Genomic DNA, 15099 nt, shown 5'->3' on the forward strand with positions numbered 1-15099 from the left:
GACGTCAGTTTATTTACGGTCACACTCCTTAAAAATCCCCACCATAATAACACCAGACCAAACTGACGTCTGATTCTAAATCAAACTTCATAACCACTCAGTTGAGTTAACGGCCACATCCAGTGTAAGCGTAAACACTACGTAACATTTTGTGAAGCGGAAGAAGAGTGTGAGGGTTGGGAACGACTGCATTAAGACTGTAAGGCAGTGCAGATGCGCATTTGAACCGCAACCATCTAATTTGGCTTCATAAGTAGTTTTTGTTCATTGTCTCAAAAGTAAGTAGCGGACTACATCTCCTACTGAGACTAAGAATTTTAGAGGAATGTCATCGACTGACTGTGTAGAAGAATATCCTGGAAAACTGTGAGTATTTTTTACTTTTGTCATTCCATTGATAGTGTGCACGCAATCTCACTCACCACTTGAAAGTCCTCAAAAGTTTTCAAAAGTTGTGGAATGGATCCTATAAGTGACCTACAATATTTCATTGTTTATTAATTTTTTATTTGGATCTTTGAAAGGATCCTCAACATCCCACTGTTTGGTCAAACTCTTGGACGATATCAAAGTGTTCTTGATAAACCACATAAACTGTGCTGCGTTGGTATCAACTGGTTTTAGTAAAGGCTTGATGGAGTTAATCACATAAGGCCTAATAAATTGGATTTTAATCAGATCTTGGGAAATTATTCGACCATTCGTTCAATGTCGGTATGATAGGGAACCCGACTACTCACGCTGGACTCTAGTTTCTTCAAAAATAGCGCGGCAATAATATGCAAACTGTGAAACAAAGTGAGGCCGTTGCCGAAACGACGACTTCGGCTACAGCTAGGCCTACGGCTAGATCGCACGCATTCTCCAACACTGACAGACTAGCAATAGCTGTAGCTGAAGTCGGCGTTTCGGATACTGCATATAGCTACAGAGATTGTGGTCACTTTGCGACATCGCAAATAATTATATAAAATTAAAGGCAGTGGACACTATTGGTAATTGTCAAAGACTATTCTTCACAGTTGGTGTATCTCGACATATGCATAATAACAAACCTGTGAACATTTGAGCTCAATCGGTCGCCGAATTTGCGAGATAATAGTAAAAAAAAAAAAAAAAAACCTTGTCACACGAAGTTGTGTGCTTTCTGATGCTTGATTTCGAGACCTCAAATTCTAAACTTGAGGTCTCGAAATCAAATTCGTTGAAAATCACTTCTTTCTCAAAAACTGTGTCACTTCAGAGGAAGCTGTTTCTTACAATGTTTTATACCACCCATCTCTCCCCATTACTCGTAATCAAGAAAGGTTTTATGATGATAATTAATGCTTTGAGTAATTACCAATAGTGTCCACTGCCTTTAATGTTAGTTCGCCCCAAACAAGGCTAAAAACCACTCTTGGTAAGGGGCTACAAGGAGAAGAACTACCTGGCTAGTCTTGGTGCAAGACGTTTCTCGTTTTCCTTTCACGCTCACCACAGCCAACTCACCAACAGCGCCCGCACCGACTCACCTGATTCGGGCGCTGTTGGTGAGTTGGCTGCGGTGTTCGTGAAAGGAAAACGAGAAACTTCTTGCACCAAGACTACTACCTGGCAAGTAGATACACACATGGTGTTACCGCAAACCAAATGTATATATACGTCGTGGGTTCGAATCCCACCGAGTAATAATATGCCTGCGGCTTGTTTTCTTCAAAGAACTAAAGTACAGAGTGACAGTGCTAATCACACGTGGGTAAAAACCAACATGATGCAAATTTAACATCTATCAAATAACATATATTTGATACCTCCTCATGCAATGCCTATACCGGGAACTATTTAAAGTCACCTGGAAGTGGTATTTTTTCAAAATAAAGCTTTTGTCACTAATGTATGTGTTTTGATGAGTGGAATGTGAATAAACAGTTAACTAAGGTTTTAAAAAATCAGTTCTTATGTTATTTACAAATTTAAGAGTAGACCCCGACCCGAGAGGGCGCTGTTCGTGACGTCAATCGAGGCAGACTCAAACACAATTGCAAAGTACATGTACGGACCAAGTCGTGAGTTTGTACGTTTCAAAAAAAAAGGGGTTTTTTTTTTCCGGCAATGCCGACCAGGTGTATTGCTGCTGAATGCAGAAAAACACTTTTTGAAATGTACCAACTCACGACTTGGACGTACATGTAGTTTGCATGTGTGTTTACTATACGCATTGCAGGCAAAGTCTAAGGGGTAGGCGGAGTCAGCCCCTCAAACAACTTTATATATTTAAAAAAAAAAATTAAAAAAAAAAATGTTTATTGTTCGTAAGCATATACTCTTATGTTTGAAAGAAAAAAAAAATCTATTTCCAGGTGACTTTAATGCTAAACATAACTCGGATGAGCTGAAAGTATGTATTGTATTTCCTCTTAAAACTGTCCAAATTGTACGATGGATCAGTAAGTAAAAAATTAAAAAAGCACCAGGGTCTAATTATGTACTTTTTGTAGGACAAAAAAACACAATGTCAACAGATTTACATTAAACTTACACAGTTTGAAGATAATGATGGTAGAAAGCTTCCCTGAAAATATTACTTGGGGAGGTGATGTAGTTTTTGAGAATTTAGTAAAACAATGTGATAAAAATAATTTTCGTCTCAGTGATCGTGAGACGAAAATTACTTTAGCCTGTAAAAACTTATGTTCATGACATTGTTTTACTCACTTCTCACCTTAGCAACATATATTTTAAGGACGCTTTCTACTATTATCTTCAAACGGTGTAAGTTTAATGTAAATCTGTGACACTGTGTTTTGTGTTACAAAAAGTACCAAAATCCTTTAATAAACAGTACCTGGGAAGTTTGTAGCTGCAGCATTTGTAATAATGTATGCGATCGTACATTGCAACATCCTAGCCAATTTGCAAAAGATAATTGCGATGTGTGATGTATATGTACTCATCAGTCAGGGCCACAATAGTTTAGCATAATGTTAAAGGCAGTGGACACTATTGGTATACTCATTCAAACAAACTATACGTAGCATAAAACATTACTTGGTAACGAGTAACAGGGATATATTGATAGTATTAAACATTGTGAGAAACGGCTCCATCTGAAGTGATGTAGTTTTCGATGAAGAAGTATTTTTTTTCACGAATTTGATTTCGAGACCTCAGAATTAGATTTTGAGGTCTCGAATGTGACAAGGTTTTATTTTTTATTTTATAGTTATCTCGCAACTTCGACGACCAATTGAGCTAAAATTTTCAAAGGTTTGTTGTTTTATGCATACGTTGAGATACACCAAGTGAGAAGACTGGTCTTCGACAACTACATTTGTACCTATAGTGTCCGCCGTCTTTAAGATATCAGCGACGATAGTATGTAGGTCTTGACTGTCGTGTATCGATCGAATCTGTTCGCACTTCCATACAACACAGTACACAGCAAGGGCACCTACGTTATTGGTCTGCAGATTATTAAAAAATATGAGAAAATGGTTAACGGGACACTCTGCCTTGGATCGGACGCGAGCTGGTCTATGGTCTATGAAAATCGTCAGACACAGTTTATTATTAAATGCACATGCTTAGAAAGGTAAATTAAAAGTAGAATACAATGATCAACACAAATATGCCCCGAAAGTGCGTGTTTTTTATTTTATTTTGCGAACGAACGAACACGACCGGCCGTTTTGTGAATTTGACTCCACAAATGGCGTGCCGTTTGATTTCAAGACGTATAAGGAAAACCACGTAATTTCGAGGCATTATGGTGTGGACAATTATATTCTACTTTTTAATCATCTTTCTAACAATATGCATTTAATAACAAACGGTTCTCATAGACCAACTCGAGGCAACGTGTCCCCTTAATAACATGAAATTGCTGAAAAGGAATCACAAGAGGGGTACCACAAAGCAATAACCGTCTAGTATAGAGTGTATCTGCGTATCAGCAACTGTTACAAAGGTGCGTTCGTTTAGCTTCCCTGGGTCATCCCCGGTCTGCCCCGGTGCGTTCGAATAGCTTTTGACGTCATTCCAGGGGCTCACCTAGGTCACGCCACGAGTGCACTGCTAGTGGAGTGGGTCACTTGGGGGCTGGCCCCCAGGTAAACGACGTCACCAAAGAGAGCGGTGAGTGGTCGTTGGTTTAGCTGTTGTCAGGGGCTCACCCGAGTGAGCACCGCGGGGTAGACCCAGGGAAGCTAAACGAACGCACCAAATGTATGTCATTACAAGTTTGTTATGAAAACGTACCAAAACAAGGACAACTTTTTTAAAACAAAATCTTCTTTTTGAAGTTTTATTTATACAAAAGTCTTGAAAATATAAACACTCTTTAAAATTTTAATAGATTATATACAATTGGATGTTGATAATTGTACACTACTATTTGTTAAAGGGTGGCTGCAGTGTTTTTGTTTTTTTTAATTTAAACGATTAAACATGACTTTTTAAACCTGAAATATTTTTTCATTTTTTATTTAATGCGCAAGTATTTTAAAAGTGGTTTTTAAGAGATTAGGGGAACCCCCCGCCCCTAAAAGGGAGCCTTCATGTGACGTAATGTCGGGAACCTGAGCCGTCGGGCCCCCTGGCTGTGTGCATATAGAGACGTGTGCACTGTGTGGCCTGGTACCTAGGCGCGTGTAGTTAGGGACCAGACTCTTTTTGCGGACGATATGTTTGAATTCCCGACGTGACGTCGATGGTAGGGGGCGGTAACAATCCACAAAAGGGATTGTGGGGGGGGGGGCATGGCTTATTCGCTAATTACGCTAGTGAGATATGTCGGGGAAAAAACAAAACACATTTTGTTGATGTTCAATACATATATCAGAATTAAATGACAGCAAAATTAACTGTTTTATTTTAATTCACTGCAGCATCCCTTTAAATTTGTATTTGCATTATTGATCAGGTAAAACGTGGGGGGGGGGGGGGTAAAGGTTTATCCACTATTATTTTTTAGAAAATCACACTTTTAATTTTAACTTTACTTTGTGTCCAAGATAACACATTGACTCTTGATTTCACAGGCTTAGTATGTCAACTATGCCAATGGAAATAGACATACAAGTCACTTGGAGTCAAATGTGATGCCAAATAAAAAAATATATATAAATTGCTGACCTTATTTGATGACCTTTTATTGTAAGATGCACACTGGGAAACAATTTTCATGTTTTGTTAACATGATGTTTATAATAAATTGAACTGATTTAACTAAAATTGAAACAGAAGTACGTCAGATTTACGGTAAAAAACAAACAGATTAATACAAATAAAAAGAAAACTATAAATACAAAACTAGTTTGTGATGTCAGTGCATGAACATTAACATTGGCAATCCACAACACTAGCTGAATGCGCACCTGTATGAGGTTATAACTACAGCTTGCTCTGGGTAGATTTCATAGAGCTGCTTAAGCACAACATTTTGCTTAAGCAAACAAAATCCTTGCTTAGTAAAATCAGATTACCGGCCGAGACTCCACTCGATTGTTATGCTAAGTAAACAGCAGCTAACTACCAGTCACAAGCAATGTATATGGCATGAAATTGTTGCCAGTAACATGTGTAAATTAAGCGAGCTATTTTCGTGCTTAAGCAATTTTTTTGCTTAAGCAGCTCTATGAAATTGACCCCTGCCCTGAATGGATTTGACAAACAGTTGAGACTAATCTTATCTCGACTTAAGACGAGTTACTCATCCTAACTTAGGACTAGCCTTTATTTTTATAATATCTCCTAGGACTTGAAGTAATAATAAAACAGACTTTTAATGCCAACATATTATCCTCCCTTCTATGTGTTTAAGGCGCAGTGACTAGTCCTGAGTTAAGGCCTGGTCCCACTGCAGCGATAACAATAACGATATCGATCCGCCGAAAAGAGAACGCGTACGATTGGTTGAATTGCTCCACGAAGAATACGCACACCCTCATTCAATCAATAGAATATGTTATCTTTGGGTCGTTTGGTTATATTTAATTATGTGGCCTTTAGTCCTAAAGTTCTTTGTAAATATACCCCTTGTGTTCTTTATTAAGTTCCATTACACATTCAACATTTTCTCATAGGTGATCCCTGTTCGGATAGACAGTAGCATCAAGGCACCTAGCTATAGCTGAACGAACCCAACCCGTTGGGACTTCGGTAGGAATCGAACCCTGGGTCTGCATCCAAACAGAATTCCATTGTGAGCTCACTCACAGTGCTGCGCTGTACCTGGTGTTTCATTATTTCATTGGAAACTTGTTGGAACTTTGGCAGGAATCGAAACCTGGGGCTACACCCAAAGAGAATCCACTTGAGTGTAAGCTTGCTCAGTGCTCACTGTAACTGGTGTTTTATTGTTTCGTTGGAAACTTGTTGGAACTTCGGTAGGAATCGGAATTCGGTAGGTGTAAACCCAAAGAGAATACCACTGTGAGCTCACTCAGTGCTGCACTGTATTGTTCTTTAGAAAGAACTGGTGTGGTGTTTCATGGTTTGTTAGAAGCTTGTTGGAAACTTGTTGGAACTTCGGTACTTCGGTACACCCAGACACTCACCCAGTGCTGCACTGTATTGTTCTTTAGAAAGAACTGGTGTTTCATTGTTCGTTAAAATCTTGTTGGAACTTCGGTAGGAATCGAACCCTTGGTCTACACCCTAAGAGAATACCACTGTGAGCTCACTCAGTGCTGCACTGTATTGTTCTTTAGAAAGAACTGGTGTGGTGTTTCATTGTTTGTTAGAAGCTTGTTTGAAACTTGTTGGAACTTCGGTACTTCGGTACACCCAGACACTCACCCAGTGCTGCACTGTATTGTTCTTTAGAAAGAACTGGTGTTTCATTGTTCGTTAGAAACTTGTTGGAACTTCGGTAGGAATCGAACCCTGGGTCTACACCCTAAGAGAATACCACTGTGAGCTCACTCAGTGCTGCACTGTATTGTTCTCTAGAAAGAACCGGTGTTTCATTGCTCGTTAGAAACTTGTTGGAACTTCGGTAGGAATCCAACCCTCGGTCTACACCTTCAGAGAATCCCACTGTAAGCTCACTCAGTGCTGCACTGTATTGTTCTCTAGAAAGAACTGGTGTTTCATTGCTCGTTAGAAACTTGTTGGAACTTCGGTAGGAATCCAACCCTGTTTCTACACCCAAAGAGAATCCACCTGTAAGCTCGCTCAGTTTCACCATGTCTCTAAATAACACAACACTCACTGTCGATGATCACCGCTCTGGTATGGATTACATATGGATTGTGGCATCTTCTGTAATTATTAACTGTTGTTGTTACACTGGTTTCATGTACATTTGGATCATTCTAAGTATAGCTTTCAGCCGCAGCCTTTGGGGCGAATCAAATTTTTTTCTGTTAAGTTTACTTATCACTGAGTTTTTGTGCGGTTGCCATGTTTTAATGTTTTTTTTACATGACAAATTTCCCCGGGTTTTAAGTCTCGTTATAGCTTGTAGTACCATGACGTTTTTATGTGGTTATTTCCTCAACTCTGTTGTTGTCACCGCTGACCGATATTACAAAATTGCAAAACCGCTCAAGTACTTGCGCCTGATGAACAAGAAATTATGCGCCCGGATAATCTTGACTGTGTGGGGCGTTATGGTATTGTTGTTCACTTTTACAATTGCCGTTTGCTGGGATCCTTTGCAACAACATACATATTGGGATGTATTCAATACACCTGTAATCAAAATAATGTCGTTCATATTGGAATTTGTGGCAGTGCCCTGTTTATTTGCAATTGTGGTATTTGTAATTGCTCTGGTCAAATTAGCCAGACACCAACAGCGTAGGGTTCACGCAGAGAGAGTGATGCTTGGAAATATTGCCAATAAGCCTGGAGACCAGACCAACAATCAAGCAGACAAAAAGCCCAAACGAGCTGTGACTAAATCAATGCGTTACACGACGGTATATTTTGCTACCATTATTATAGCATGGGTACCTACTGTGATATTCGTTATGATTGGCAACTTAGACCTAGTGGAAACACTTCCGCTTGGTTTCCATATTGCTTTCTACATTGTGAGTGGCATATCGGTAATACAAATGATCTTCGGGGCGCTATTTCTGACCTATATACAAAAAGAGCACAAACTGGTTTTGAGTAACGCTCGTAAAAAAATCATCAATGCAGTCAGATGCCGGTGTGCAACAAGATAAAAGGGTTTGATGCCTTTTGTAGATCAAGTTTTTGGCCATGACATGAATCCATACTCACTGTGAATACATACAATTTAGAAGTTTCAGCTTCGTTGGTCAACATGTTTTTGAGAACAACAAGTGAAAATCACAGAGCAATGTTTTCAGGAGAGTTGCGTAAATCCGTTGTAGGCTACATGCTAGATAATTTTCCTTTCACTGAGACAACAATTATTTTGTGAAGTTGTTTTACTCATTTTGCAAAAACTACAGTACCTCAGCAGGTAATATATTAAGAGAAGCTTTCTATCACCATTATCTTTTAACCCTGTAATTTTTATGTTAATCTGTGGACAATTGTGTTTTGCATAGTACAAAAAGTGTCAGGCAATGCAAAATACAATTTAAGCCCCGACCACAGGAACTTCCACAATAAGGCTTTCTTGTGGATTTCGTTATTTGAATACACAGCCTAAGAGATGGAAATGTTTCTCAGATTTAAATTTCAGGGGATTATTAACTGATATATTTTTTTCATAACCACACTGGTGCCTCATTCATTTCTTTGCTCAGCATTAGGCAAGTTGGACACTATTGGTAATTACTCAAAATAATGATCAGCATAAAACCGTACTTGACATCGAGTAATTCTATCTTGTTGTACACGTTGTCCCTTGTCTTTGTCTTTGTTTGTGTTCCTTAGTATCCTGTTTGTCTGTCAATAGGTTAGGGCACAAAAGCATTTTGCTTAACCTTACACCTAAATGTTGACTTTAAGTTACTACTTGTTTATTTTTTTGAAGTATTGTGTACCTAATCAAACCTCATACTATATTGCTTGTTTTAATTTTGACATAAATGTACGCTATTGTATTATTGTTTTGCATGACAGCATTGAAATAAATGTACTGAATATAATTGGGAGAGGTTGATAGTATAAAACATTTTGAGAGATGGCTCACTCTGAAGTAACATAGTTTTTGAGAAAGTGGTCATTTCTCACTCAAATATTAATTTATCCGGCCTGCATGACATGAGATAATAATGAAAGTAGAATCACACAAAGTTGTGTGCTTTCAGATGATTGATTTTGAGACCTCAAAATCTACTTCTCAGGTCTCGAAATCAAATTGGTGGAAAACTACTTCTTTCTCGAAAACTATGTCACTTCAGAGGGAGCCATTTCTCACAATGTTTAATACTACCAACCTCTCCCCATCACTCATTACCAAGTAAGTTTTTATGCTTATAATTAATTTGAGTAATTACCAATAGTGTCCAGTGCCTTTAAACGTCTTGCTCTGGGACACAAGTGTCACGACCCCAGAACCCACACTTTGCTGAACAGAAACACCAGAGCTGGAGTTCAGTGCTCTTATCCGCACGGCCACGACACTGTACAATGCCTTTAACAGCTTTATGAATTTTGGCCAACAGTCTTGATTCATTTAGTGCTTACTTTCTCGGAAATCAAAATGCTACTCATCCAGAGCGTCTTCCTCCTCGATCCTATCCCCGTCGATGTCCCTCCCTGAATTCAGACGCAGGAAGGTGGACTGCTCCGTCTCAAGTTCATCTGACATCCCAGTCATGTCATAGCGGAGGTTTCCCTCCAAACGACGCATACTGTGATTCTGAGCTCTTCTGTAAACAAACAGACAAATTACCACAGTATGAGAAAACAGCTCTGTTTTGCCATTATAATTATATAAGAACACTTATAGTGCGCCGGGATCCACCATAAGGAAGAAACACAAACATTAATGAAAAGCAGCTGTGAAAAAGTGGGTTTTGAGGGCCTCTTTGAACTTCATGTTACGGATATTAAGAGGCAGATTATTCCAAAGTAGAGCACCAGCATGAGAAAACGTTTGGGGAAAAACCAGTAACGAAGAAGTGGATTATCTAAGACATCTAGAAGGGTTGTAACGGGTAATTAATTGACAATTATACCGAGGAGCAGAACCATGTAAAGAATGGCAAGTCAGGGTTGGGCGGTTAAGATCATCTGACTTAAGCTCTGGTGTTTCTCATCAGCAGAGGGCTCGAATCCCAGTCTTGACACATGTTTCCTTATGATGGGACACAAAGCCTTTTTACATGAACACCATGTGATGGTTTGCAAGGTGCTATGGCGCAAAATGCTGTGGCGCAAGATGCAGCCAATCGAACCAGGGACACATGGGGCAAGCCCCTTCTCTTTTTTTCAATATGTGTACTGGGTTCTTTTATGTGCATTACACAACACACTGGACCAATGGTTTTCTGTCCCATGCAAAACAATTTTCAATCTGATTCCAATTTCAGTTTACGGTCATAGCCGAGCTATCATGACAGTATAGATAATTGCAACAGACGCCATCTTTACAGGCAAATTGCATTTTGGCTTGCAGGCGCGTCAAGCACTCAGTTTATTAATGCAACCATGCTGTTTACCAACCAATCAGGCATTGAGTTTTGTGAAATGTGCGCGTGCTGCACGCCGTTCTCGCGCAAAAGGCAAGGCTGTGTGTTCCAAATTGCTCATAAAGATGGCCGATTTACGTCATGTGAGAACTATCTATACATCATGTACATACCTGGCGATATTTTTTGCGAGATTTCTGAGCTTGGCGGCCGTCATTATGTCCTCCAGACCAGCCCCCTTCTGACTGGTCACTCCTTCAGTGGTTGTATCTGTTGAAATTAGATTCAACAGTTTGAGTTTACATAGAAAAAGACTTGAGCGGAAAGGTTGCAGTTGGATCTTAAAGAATTTGGGGTACTTTTTGTAACACAAACAAAATATAGTGTCCACAGATTTAACTTAAACTTACACTGTTTGAAGATGGAAAGCTAACCTTAAAAAATTAGTTTTTGATCATAGCAGGCAGTCAATATTAGTATATGTACTATTCAGCTGGCAGTTTAAACAGGATTAAGCCAATGGACCACTGGTAAAGGCACTTGACACTATTGGTAATTACTCAAAATAATTGTTAGCATAAAAAATTACTAATTCGTAACGAGCAATGGAGAGCTGTTGATAGTATAAAACATTGTGAGAAACGGCTCTTTTTTGAGAAAGAAGTAATTTCTCACCCAAATATTTGAATTGAATTCAAGACCTCAGCTGACATCTTGAAATCAAGCATCTGAAAGAACACAAGCTTGGGCCAAAAGGGTGTTTTTTCTTCCATTATTCTCTCGCAACTTCAACGCCCAATTGAATTCAAATTTTCACAGGTTTGTTATTTGATGCATATGTTGAGATACACTGGTCTCTGATAATTACCAAAGGTGTCCAGTGCCTTTAAAGGCAGTGGACACTATTGGTATTTACTCAAAATAATTATTGGAATAAAACCTCACTTGGATGCGAGTAATGGGGAGAGGTTGATAGTATAAAACATTGTGAAAAACGGCTCTCCCGGAAGTGACATAGTTTTTGAGAAAGAAGTAATTTTCCATGAATTTGATTTCGAGACCTCAGATTTATAATTTGAGGTCTCGAAATCAAGCATCTGAAAGCACGCAACTTCGTGTGACGAGGGTGTTTTTTCTCGCAACTTCGACGACCGATTGAGCTCAAATGTTCACAGGTTTGTTCTTTATGTATATGTTGAGATACACCAAGTGAGAAGACTGGTCTTTGACAGTTACCAAAGGTGTCCAGTGTCTTTAAAGGAGAACACTGTGTTCTTCTTGTAATCGTTCAAAATGTGAACAAAACAACCACTTACTTTGAGCTGGAGCCGAACCAGAAAGCACTCTGCTATCTTCAACTTTCTCTGCTATTTTTTGTCTTAAGAGTGGAGCAACCTGCTGTAATAGTATGTAGCTGGCAATATCTGAGAGTGTATTAAGGGGAATTATAGTTAAAGGTTGCATCAGGTTAAATACGAGGGACTTTATAGGGAGCAGACTTCCTAGGTCGCATGCTTTACAGTTTTATTGTTGAAGTGTGCAACTGTTTTTGTGGTAACTAGTGTGTAAATGTACACGTACATGTATATGTGGGAAGAACTTTTTACTTTTGCGATTTAAAGTCTTTAGAAAAGGGACTAAACAGAAAAGCAATAGCCTGCCCCTCAAACCAAATCGGTGAGGTTGTTCTAACGCTACATACTAAAGTAAGTGTACGTGTGGACCCGAGTGCAAAAGAAGTCCCCTTCTTCTGACATATGTGTCCATACACCTACATGTACATATTTGTCAGAACTTATTCACAAATACCAGCCTTCTAGAAATCACAATCTCTACTTGCCTGTTCATCGGCTTCTACACGTACTTAGACTTACGGCCAACATGCATTTTCTACTTCTTCTCCTACTGTTTGAAACAAACTCCCCTGTAACATCAAAGACGCACAAACTCTGGATATATTCAAACGCCTTCTCGAAAAAACTTGTTAAACTCTAACTTATTTTGTTTGTTTGTTCTTTTTTGACTTTGTACAGCGCATTGGGACTCCGTGTGTAATTTTATCAGAACAGAAATTCTAAAGAACTTTTGTGTACAAAGTCTATGGGAAAATCTTTAAGGCAGTGGACACTATTGGTAATTGTCAAATACTAGCCTCCACAGTTAGTGTATCTCAACATATGCATACAATAATTAACCTGTGAAAATTTGAGCTCAATCGGTTATAAAACTTGCGAAATAATAATGAAAGAAAAAACACCCTTGTCACACGAAGTCGTATGCGTTTAGATGGTTGATTTCGAGACCTCAAGTTCTACATGTAAATCTGAGGTCTCGAAATCAAATTCGTGGAAAGTTACTTCTTTCTCGAAAACTATGGCACTTCAGAGGGAGCCGTTTCTCACAATGTTTTATACCATCAACCTCTCCCCATTACTCGTCACCAAAAAAGGTTTTATGCTGATAATTATTTTGAGTAATCACCAATAGTGTCCACTGCCTATAAGTACAGGGACGATTGAAAGAACAAAAGATGTCTCCACAGGTATGCATTATTTGAGAATGATTGAAGATTTAAAGGTGTGTATTTATGTAGTTGTTCACGCAACATCAGAAAAGGTTACAAAGTAAAAAAAAAAAATACATTTAAATTTAATATGAATCTGCACGTCACTGGTAATATTTGACACATAACTTTTAAGTCAGTACAATATTGCAATACTGTGTTACTGCCATTCAAGGCTTCCCTTTTTTTAGATCAAATGTTTCATAATATGAAACTGCATGTCAGTGGTAATATTTGTTACATGTTTTGAGTCAGTAGATGATTGCAATAAAGAATTTCGGCGGCCAACCATTCAAGGTTTCCATTGTTTAGATCATTAAAGGAACACGTTGCCTTGGATCGGATGAGTTGGACTATAAAAGGCATTTGTAACCGTTTGTTATAAAATGCATATGGTTAGAAAGATGTTGTAAAAGTAGAATACAATGATCTACACAAATTTGTGTTTCAAAGCAAAGTGATGTGCACTTGTGATGAGACAGAAAAGTCTTCTCAAGGAAGTTGTAGGCAGTCTGGGCAATAGACCTTTATCACAATGTGGTCATCTTGATTTTACTCCATTCCAACTCACTGTAACCAAACTGAGGCTAGACCAAATAATAGTCTGGTGCCTTGTTTGCGTAATGAATGTTAGCATACTTTTTTTTAATTGGAAACGGTGAACATGACCACAATGGTGTCAGCGTGATCAAGGTTTATGGGTTCAAGTCATGGAAGAGTTTGCCCTAAGCTGCGTTGGATGGACAATGTGACAAAGTGAAGTGGTAGAAGTGTGCAAGAGCTGATGAGCAACTTCTAGGGTCACCTGACCATGCAGGGCCAAATTTCATAGACCTGCTAAGCACAAAAATTTGCTTAGCATGAAATTTATTCCTTGATAAAAACAGGGTTACCAACAATTTTCCATTTGTTCCATATTTCTGCATAACTGTGATTCAGCTGTTGTTTGCTTATTCTGAAAATCACGTGGAAATTTGGTTGGTACTGTTTTTATCAAGGAAGAAATTTTATCATTAGCAAATTGTTTTCTATGAAATTGGGCCATGGTCAAGACAAGGTGGAGACCTTAGGGTCTCATCAACAAGGCCTTGACATGGTTAAATGAAGGCTAGGGGCTAAACTCACACAGACTTCTAGTATATGCATCATCCGACCAGTCGAGCCAGAAAATTACCAATTTTATACATGTACACGTGCTTTAAAGACAGTGGACACTACTATTGGTAATTGTCAAAGACCAGTCTTCTCACTTAGTGTTTCTCAGCATATGCATAAAATAACAAACCAGTGAATAATTGAACTCAATTGGTCGTTGGCTTGTGAGATTATAAAACAAAGTGTGTGCTTTCAGATACTTGGTTTCGAGACCTCAAAATCTAATTCTGAAGTCTCAAAATCACCTTTGTGGAAAATAACTACGTTACTTCAGAAGGAGATGTTTTTCACAATGTTTTATACTATTAGCAGCTCTCTACTGCTCATTACCAAGTTAGTTTTTATGCTAACAATTTCTTTGACTAATAACCAATAGTGTCCACTGCTTTTAACGACTCAACGATTCAATCAGTATGTACTGATCGTCTTTTTTACAGCAAACCTCTCTTAGTTATACTTCTACCATGCAAAGTTTCAAATCATACTTTTTATTATTATAATATTTTGATTTATATAGCGTTTTTTCACTCCCGAACGGGTGTCTCAAAGCGCTTCAAATTATTACCCCTGGTCACTGGGCCTTAATTCACTCCTTAAACCATCTCAGCTCCCTCGGGAGTATACATGGTATACAGCCTCGTGGAACACATGCAGCTAAATCAATCACAAGAACCATCTCTGCCCTCACAGGTTCCCATTTACCCCTGGGTGGAGAGAAGTAATAGTTAAGTGTCTTGCTCAGGGACACAAGTGTCACGACCGGGATTCGAACCCACACACTGCTGAACAGAATCAGCAGAGCTTGAATTCGGTGCTCTTAGCCGCTCGGCCACGACA

The 15099-nt window shown here is 38.8% G+C and overlaps 1 protein-coding gene across 1 annotated transcript in view; it reads right to left on the reverse strand.

The window, feature by feature from the left end:
• Positions 1–9513: 9513 nt before the first annotated feature.
• Positions 9514–15099, reverse strand: part of LOC117294776 — a 29590-nt gene continuing 24004 nt past the window's right edge. The window contains exons 18-20 of the mRNA XM_033777295.1: positions 11861–11968; positions 10718–10814; positions 9514–9782 (exon numbers count right to left, since the gene is read on the reverse strand). Coding sequence (XP_033633186.1) covers positions 9617–9782; positions 10718–10814; positions 11861–11968 — 371 coding nt within the window. The 3' untranslated portion in view covers positions 9514–9616. The remainder of the gene's footprint in view (positions 9783–10717; positions 10815–11860; positions 11969–15099) is intronic.

This window comes from Asterias rubens, chromosome 9, assembly GCF_902459465.1.
Source record: "Asterias rubens chromosome 9, eAstRub1.3, whole genome shotgun sequence".
NCBI classification, from domain to species: Eukaryota; Metazoa; Echinodermata; class Asteroidea; order Forcipulatida; family Asteriidae; genus Asterias; species Asterias rubens.